This window comes from Aethalodelphis obliquidens, unplaced genomic scaffold (genome assembly GCF_003676395.1).
Source record: "Aethalodelphis obliquidens isolate GAN/ISIS:26980383/991018 unplaced genomic scaffold, ASM367639v1 scaffold61, whole genome shotgun sequence".
Lineage (NCBI taxonomy): Eukaryota > Metazoa > Chordata > Mammalia > Artiodactyla > Delphinidae > Aethalodelphis > Aethalodelphis obliquidens.
Window position 1 is genome coordinate 1198448 of NW_020838005.1, and position 9104 is coordinate 1207551.

Below are 9104 nucleotides of genomic sequence, written 5' to 3' on the forward strand. Positions count from 1 at the left end.
TTCAAATACTCAGAAATAAGTACAGATACATTTTTCTTGGACCAGAGGCTAGTTATTCTTTTTATTGGGAAATTCTTCACAGTAAGATCTCCTTTTTCTCTTCTATTAATCACCGTTTATAATTAATAATAACTCTCATTATTAAAGATGTTTATGCTCATTATCCAAATACAGTATCTAAAGTGTATCGCTCATGGCTTTATGACAGGCGCTCTGCTTAGCCCTTTTACGTATGTCATTTAATCTTCATAAGGAAATAGTAGTTACTATTATTCCCATTTTATAGATGAAAAGGTGTTATAGATTGATCCTCACAACAGTCCTGCAAGGCCAGGCACTTCACTTTTTTACTGATGTGGAAACAGAAGCTCAGGGAGATAAACTAACATGTTCAGAGTCTTACAAAGTAAGTAATGGAGTCTAGGTTTGCACATAGATCAGTCAGTCTTTCAAAGATAATCTTGACACTACAGTCTCTTTCTAGCATTTTTTAAAAATTGATTTATTCACCCAGAATGGGCTTTTAATAAATACTGAATGAGTAAAACAAATCTTTAAGTAAATGGCATAATTTAGATAAAAGTTGGATTCAGCATCTTCACGATTAGGTTTCAGGGATTGGTAGAGAATGGAAAAGAAAATTAGTGGTAATGATTATTAATTACAAGACAAGGAAACCTGCAGGATGCCCTAGGGAGCAGATGAAAACCCAGTCAACTACCAAGTATGAAACAATGGGCAGAGGACACTAGCAGACTTCTCTTGAATCTCCCTCTCACGGGGAAGGAATTTCTAAGTCAGTTTATATGATATGCTTTCACATACAGGCCACTGTCTACCACTGACACCGGGCCACACAAGCAGAAGAGGAAACCACAGACGGCGAAGGCTGTTCAACCCCAAGAGGTGAACCATAGTCTGTACTGTGTTTGCCCTGGGTCCCAGTTTGTGATTCTCTCACTCTTGTCCTGACCAGCTAGCTGTCATTTCTACTCAGCAGTGTTTTACAAATCCATCTCACTAGTTAGTATGCAGCAAGGACTGTGGGCTCTGAACTACACATTCAGAAAGTTCGCCTTTGCCTTTTGTTCAATGCAAAAGAGTCTCTCTACAATTCAGAGGCTGCTTTGCTGGGGTTCACAAAATGCAAAGAGAATAAAGAGAAAGGGGAGGGCAGATGCCAGCTCTCTCTCCTTTTCTCTGGGATTCTAGGTTGATTCCTTATTCCTTTTGCAATATCCCAATAATGACAATAATGTGTATACTTGTATGACAACACCTGTAATATGTATAATCCTTAATGCCCTAGTTGTGTCCTGCAAGTTTAAAAATTTAAGTGGCAATTGCCTAATGACAATGACATTGGTAATAATGTTTTTGATGGAAACTTACCCATCTCTGATAGCTCTGTACACAGCAGAATGCAGCAGCTGGGCCACTGTGATTTTCCATCCAATCTCTTAGTGTCATCTTAGTTCTGAGCTCACATCAGAAAGGGCTGCTTATTTGGAAGCTGAAATTAGGACACCGATCATTTTTTAAAATTTATTTTTATTGAATGCAGCATTCTTTAAATTCTATAGTGCTTTACAATTTTCAAAGTTTTCACACACATGATTTCATATAAACCCATTTTAAAATTTTATTTTTTTCTTTTTAGATGAAGCTTGACACACCTGACCTTCTGGCAGAGGAGGATGCGCCTCCAGCTTCTGTTGTGAGTTGGTAACGTCTCTTAAAAATCCCTTCCAATCTAACCTCAGGGGAACGCTAGTGAAAGACATAACCCACAATGCCCAATTATTTCTTCAGGAGAATGTTCAGATCTGTGTGAATATTCATAGAAAATATGGATTCTTCTGCAAAACGTTTTGAAAAGACGAAATACGAGCTTGCCTTTCCATTATACTACTAAATTTAACCCTTCAACCTGAGTTACTGGGTCTGAAAAGCTAATTCATTAAAGAAGAGAACCGATCTGCTTCATAGAATGCCATCTTCATCATATGTCTGTTGGCATTGAGCTTGTTTCTGAACTGCATGTGCGCCCCTTAGTGAAAGCAATTAAATGTACAGGTTTAGAAGATTCCTAGTTCTCCGTTTCTGAAAGTGATTTAAGCCTTTCCGTTAAGCACACCTGTTTTCGAGGCCCCATTTTTTAATTTTTTTTTTTTTTACCTTCTTACTAGCTAATTACGAAGCCAGATTTTTCTCCACCGCTGATTCCTACATCTGTGTCATTCTCTTTCCTTGTAAGTATCAGATGGTCACTGGTGGTGTTTTAAATGTCTCTGGTGCCCAATGTGAAGGGTGTCTTCAGATCTCTGGGTTCCCTTTCAGGATACGCTAAGCTAACCTGAGATATCATAGCCCATAGGAATATCTGAGAAAGAAGGCCTACTCACTATCTACAAATTAGAATGGCTATTAATTTTTTTACTGTTAAAAATAGTTCTACTGTTACATGATTGTTAAGAAATGATAAATGGTTCTGCTGCAGAAGTTGAACTGTCTCCTTCACAGGTTAGTTTCTAGACGCTCTTTTTGGAGGATACAAAATTGTATTATAAATTAGACTGTACTTGTTTATTCTAGACAGAATAAGGTCTATATTATTCACAGTGTTCTAGAGGAGGAAGGGTATGAAAAACGGAGCACATGAAGGCACACCCAGAATAAAGGCCAAGCACTCATGAAGCAACAGGTAGAGTCATTCGCTCAAGTGGATCCTGAACATACTCCCCTCATACTTGGTACTTTGTTGTGAGTACATGAGAAGGAATTAAAACTTAAGGTCCTTTTTTTCAATAATTTTTACATTTTTGGTAGGAAAACAAATCATATGCATATGGAGCACTTAACTCCTCATATATTACGTGTGCCAAAGCAGGCAATACTACTGAGAGAAGTATGGTGAGGGGACAATGAATGGGGTAGGAATGGGAAAGTAAGAGGAAGGTCCATTGACTAAGTGGTTGGAATTTGTACTGGACCCTGAGGGTTGGGTGGAAGTTAAAATAAGTGACAAGGAGGTAGGAAGGATTTAAATAAGGAAATAAGTATAGCAAAGATGGGAACTGCACAACATTTCTAACGCCCTCCCATTATTTTTGTCCCTAATATAGCATAAAGACATAAAAGGACTTTCCTCTGCTGTTTTCAAGCCAATGTCTGCACTTAAAGTAAGAGATCGATAACCAAACTATTCTAATCTTGTAGCCCTCCTAGAATCAAGGACAGAAGTGCTAACCATGTCTTGCTAGAAGATGCTCACTAAGGACCGTGTCTATATGAGTATATTTTGGGTTCTAGTATATGTCTTCCTTCTGAGCTTGGACAAAAACCAAGAGAAAGAAGACGTAAGGGTCTTTGCTAGAAAGTGATGATGACCCCAATATTCTTTGTTTTCTCAGAAAAATTACCCAGGGATAGTGAGAGGGAGAAAATTCTCCACAGAAAAATTACTCAGCATGGCATAATTCTTCTCCTGATGCCCCACCCTCTACAACTGATAAGTGGCCAGGTGGATAGTTGAATCCCAGTTGTGATGTTTTTCTCTCCTTTCTCTACCCTCTTATGTTTCCACTCCTTCACTGTGAAGTATCAAGCTACAGAATAGGAAGAGTGACTACAGATAAATCATTTTAATTTCTTAATAGTTCAAAGTTATGTAATATCTAAGTTTTTAGGAAAAGTTCATTATTTAAGAGTTCTGTCTTTTTTTAGGGCTCCAATCCAGAAGTCTGAAGTAACAGCTAAACAAGGATTGGTGGGTAAATGATCAACTTAGAAGACTGGACCATCTGGATGGAAGAGAAATGTACTAATATTGCTCTTGACACTCAAGGACGTTACTATTTCTTGATTATACTTTGAAGACATAAAACTTTCAAGAGAGACATACTCTTGATAATCTTTGTATGAATTAAAATTTTCTGTTCTCTATACTCACGGGAAAGAGGATGGCTCTAAAGAAAGAGTTATAAAGCTGAAATCTCTAATTAGGTGAATTTCCTAACCTTTCCCACCCCTGCTTTTTTACTGTGATGTTGACTAATATTTGTTAAAGGGTTTTGAGCACCTTGATTTCCTCATTCAGTAGGAATTAATTCACCCTCTAATGAAAACAAGAAATCACAGGAAACTGGGAAGGATGGGATAAAATTGTATACTCCTCATTGGATGACTAGCAATAGCTTAACTGTTTTAACCCTGAAACTGTCAAATTAGAACCCTCAGTTACAAAGAAAATTATACAGACATTCTCTGGTTTATATCATGTCTTTTTCCTACCCTACATTATCTTCTGGAATTCTTATTAGCTGTGTCATTGGAAGTTTACTACAACTGATTAAGACTTTATTAATTAAATTGTTTTTTCATAGAAATTTGTATAATTCAGTTACTGGTAAGCTTAAAGTGAACATTACTTTCTAAGTAGTTTTAGTAGAAACTTAGTAGTACTTCCTAACTAAGTTTTAGTTAAATAAATTAATAACGTAAACCAGAAGTTGTAAACTGCTGACCAGCAGGATGTGTCTGGACTGCAGATTTATTTTATTTGGCCTCAATGATTTTGGCCAAAAAGTATTTTTTAATGTTTTGAATGTATTGCCAATATTTAAAACTTGGGAGATCCTGCATAAACATCCAGATCTCCAGCATTTTAAAAGTAATCAAATGGTTTGTCAACCCTGGAATCACATTGCCCACAGCAACCATCAGCTTAGCTGACTGGTGATGGAACAAACATTGTAGGTTGCCTTACCAAAAACTCCTTTCTTGCTTTTCAGAAGCCAAATTTTGTTCAGTTTTCCATATGCATTTCCATTTTCATGCATGCATGAAGAGATAGTCTCTGTAATAACCTATATGGGAAAAGAATCTGAAAAAGAATAGATAAATGAATATGTATAACTAAACACTTCGCTGTACACCTGAAACTAACACAACATTGTAAATCAACTATACTCCAATATAAAATAGAAAATTAAACAAAAAAAGACAATCCTAACTCCATCTCCTGGATACATTTCTATCATCACTCTAAGTCAATCATAATAATCTCATTTCCTTTACCAGTGGTTGATTGATTTAGAGGTAAGTGTATTAACCCACCCTACCCCCATCCCCCCCCCTTTTTTGCCAATGGGCAAGACAGGAGATATGCTGGGGAATTTCTAGGAAAGATATCCTTGTCCCTTCTGGCTATTTGGATATCCTATCTGGTACTGTTGCAGCCATGTTGTTGTGATTATGAGGGCATGGCTGATATACTGAATAAGATAGAGCAGAAAAATGAGAAGAATAAAACCTGGTCTTTTAATGATGTCATGAACTGGTAGATTAGTAACTGCCTGCATCACCGTGTACTTTCTTGGGACTTCTGTTGCATGACCAAGAAAATCTTCTTATTGTTTAAGCCATTTCAAGTTAAACGTGCTCTTATTTGTGACAGAAGCCATCCTGACTAATAAAGTGGCTGCTCCTATTATTAGGGCACATGTTCCACTTCACCATCACCGCTGTAGATCGCTTCCAGAAAAAGACCTTCCCTTGCCAGTGACAACTTTAGACATTGCTTAGCAATTAGCCCTGGACAGTCTGCTATTCTGCTCAACACTAATACAATATTACTATTCTTAATCTGCTAAATAAGTAATATTGTTATGGAAACTAAGTTCCTAAGCAGAAGAAAATTATGGTATGCTGTTTACTATGAAAGTATCTCCTTGTTAAAATTTAACTCTTTTCTCTCTCACAACTGGTGTTGAAGTCCATACTCTTTTTTATAAAATAAATTTTTAAAAATGTATTGTGGTAAGAACATTTGACATGACATCTGTCCTCTTAACAGATACTTAAATGTACATCAAAGTATTGTTACCTGTAAGTACAATATTGGGCAGCAGCTCTCCAGTTCTTATTCATCTTGCATAATTGAAATTTTATACCCATTGATTGGCAACTCCCCATTTTCCCCTCCCAGCCTCTGGCAACCACAATTCTGTTTTTTGCTTCCAAGAGTTTGCCTATTTCAGACATCTCATATAAATGGAATCATGCAATATTTGTCCTTCTATAATTCACTTATTTCATTTAGCATAATGTCCTACAGGTTCACCCATGTTGTTGCATATGACAGGATTTCCTTCCTTTTTAAAGGCCAAATAATATTCCTTTTTACATGTATACCACATTTTAAAAACTCATTCATTCATTGATGTTACATTGTTTCCACATTTGGGGTATTATGAAGAGTGCTGCAATGAACATGGGATTGCAGATAACTCTCTGAGACCCTAATTTTAATTTTTTTATATAAATACCCAGAGGTGGAATTGTTGAATCATATGGTGGTTCCATTTTAAATTTTTTGGAGGAATCTTCATACTGTTTTCCATAGCAGCTGTACCAATTAACACTCCCATGAACAGTGCACAAAGTTTCCCTTTTCTCCACACCTTCACCAACTCTTCTGATCTCTGGCCTTTTTGACACTAGCCATCCTAACAAGTGTGAGGTGATATTTCACTGTAGTTTTGATTTGCATTTCCCTGATGATCAATGAGGTTGAGCACTTTTTTACATACCTGTTGTCTGTCTTCTTTGGAAAAATGTCTGTTAGGCTCCTTTGCCCATTTTCTTAAACCTGGCTGTTTTTCTGAAAATACAGATAAAAATTTTACCATTTTAACCAATTTTAAGTTTACAGTTCAGTGGCATAAGTACATTCACAAGGCTGTGTACCCATCACCATTATCCATTTTCAAAACTTGGTCATCATCCCAAACAGAAATTCTGTACCCGTTAAATACTTCCCATTACTACTTCCCCCAGGCCTGATAACCTTTCTTCACCTTCTGTCCATATGAATTTGCCAATTCTAGGTACCCTAATAAGTGGGATTATACAGTATTTTTTTTCTTTCATGTAACTGGTTTATTTCACTTAGCACAATGTTTTCAAGGTTCATCCATGTTGTAGAATATATCAGAATGTCATTCCTTTGAAAGGCTTAAGAGCCTAATATCATTTTAACCTATTTATTTTCTCCTTAAAACAGCTGGAGGCAGTTTCTGGGGTTCCACTTCCTCATGCACATTATCACTGTTTTCAGGCTTGCTCATTCCCTAACCCACTAATTCTTTTTACACGTGGCTTCTTGGTGAACATACTTTTGAATTGATCATGTTACTCACTGTATTCTTAGTATTTTAGAACGTTGTTTTAAAGCAAGGGTCTTGCTAGCCTCTTCTTAGCAAGAACCATGTCTTAGGTCGCTTTCCTAGCCTTACCAAGCATCCGCATGAGCTGAGTGTTGAAATCCTTAGTGTACAACCCCGATGGGGGCCTAAAGGAAGCTGGTAAGTTTGTCTAAGTGAAAAACAGGGTGTAACAACCTAACTATAGATAATGGTCTCCTCCTGATGTCCCAGTAACTTCTGATGAAGGTGATTGCAGCCTCTAACTGCCAAAATTGTTGCATTTTTCATAGAGAAAGCCCCTGATTCAGAGGCCAAGTACATAATGACTCAGTATATAACGTTTTCCCTTCTAAGTCAATGTGTGTCACCTGTTTGGCTTTCTAAACTCCAACTGCTGTGAAGTAGCCCCCTGAGGTTTGTGTGTCTTTGGGGACATGTTATAACCGTAATTAGAATGGAGTCTACAGCAGCCAGTTCTAGGCAGACTCCTTTAGTCCTACTTGTCAATGGCAGGCCAAGCAGACCCAGTGAAAAGCTGAAGTGTCAGATGGGGACCCGGAGAAAGTCAAGAGCAAATTTAATGGAAATGTTCAGAAAAGAATAAGGAAAAGTTTTAAAAAATACGTTATGTGGGGGAAATATACAATACACAGGGATAAAAGCAGAGACAGTTCCCCCAGCTCTTCCATTAACTAGCCTTTTAGACTTAGTAAATAATTTGAACTCTGTGGGCATCTTTAAATTTCCTATGAAATGCAATTAACAATTCATGAATTGCCAATATCTAAAGAGGGTTTTCTAAGAAATGTGTAAAGGTAGTATGAAGAACATAAAAAGAAAAAGAGAAAAGAAGAGAGATGTCCATAGTCTAGAAGGGCAGATAATGTCCATCTGTCATGGATCTACCCATAAGATGCTTCCATTCTTGGATTTGTCAAAGGTGGAGCCCTTCTCTGTACAGGCTACTGTTTCATGCATCTTTGAGCAGGAAGTAGGGCAAAGTTACTTATTATGTGTAGATATCTCATTGGTGAGCCTCTATTTTTCTTAGTGTTTTGTTGCGTCTATGAAGTGCTTTTAGAATTTGTCTCCATACCTTTATTCCTCCCCTTCCATTAAGTCTAAATCTCAGCCAGAACTTCTGGGTCAAATCAAACACTGTTCTAGATTTGGGGCTGCCATGTAAAATGACCTGGAATTGATATTTGAGGGAAATCAACAAGCACTGAATCCACAAAACTATTAGAAAAAAATGAAATCACAACTGATTGTAAATTTGATGATTTTTTTTAAAAGTTAGAATATCATAGGGTAATGATAAAAGTTTACAACTGTAGAGTACCATATGATTTATGCAAGCCTGTGTGTATGTGTGTGCATGTATGTCTTCGCTTAATCCTTACAACACTGTCCTCATTTTACAGATGAGAAAACAGAGATAAAAATGAGAGTAGGTTATTTTTCTCTAGATTATTCAGCTAGGATGTGTTGAAATAGGGTCTCAAACCCAACTATTCTGACTCCAAGTTTTTAGTTCCTTCTACACAACCACACTGTCTGCAGCAAAACTATTTTGAACAGAAAGGCACATTTAACATTATAGTACTAAGTAGAGAAATTCCCCTTTATCTCCAGCTATAATTTCCTTTCTACAGTGTTACCAGTGAAAATTTATCTGATGTTGGTGTCAAACTTTATGCCCCTTGGCTGTCCACTCCTTCTGAAAATAACTTTTAATTTTTCTCCCCATTCTTGCCGCTATTGATAACACAGAGCCTGGAAAATGGTAAGTACTCAAAAAGTCCTTAACAAAAGTCTTTGGTCAAGACTCTGGATTTAGCATTATGCAACTTACACTTACCTGGTTGTTTTCTTTTGTTCTTTAATGCAAACATT

The 9104-nt window shown here is 36.9% G+C and overlaps 1 protein-coding gene across 1 annotated transcript in view; it reads left to right on the plus strand.

Annotated features, from left to right (window-relative positions):
• Positions 1–3947, plus strand: part of ADAM28 (ADAM metallopeptidase domain 28) — a 58321-nt gene extending 54374 nt beyond the window's left edge. The window contains exons 20-24 of the mRNA XM_027087966.1: positions 828–906; positions 1661–1717; positions 2190–2252; positions 3126–3182; positions 3727–3947. Of these exons, the coding sequence (XP_026943767.1) occupies positions 828–906; positions 1661–1717; positions 2190–2252; positions 3126–3182; positions 3727–3747 (277 nt within the window). The 3' untranslated portion in view covers positions 3748–3947. The remainder of the gene's footprint in view (positions 1–827; positions 907–1660; positions 1718–2189; positions 2253–3125; positions 3183–3726) is intronic.
• The last annotated feature ends 5157 nt before the right edge of the window (positions 3948–9104 follow it).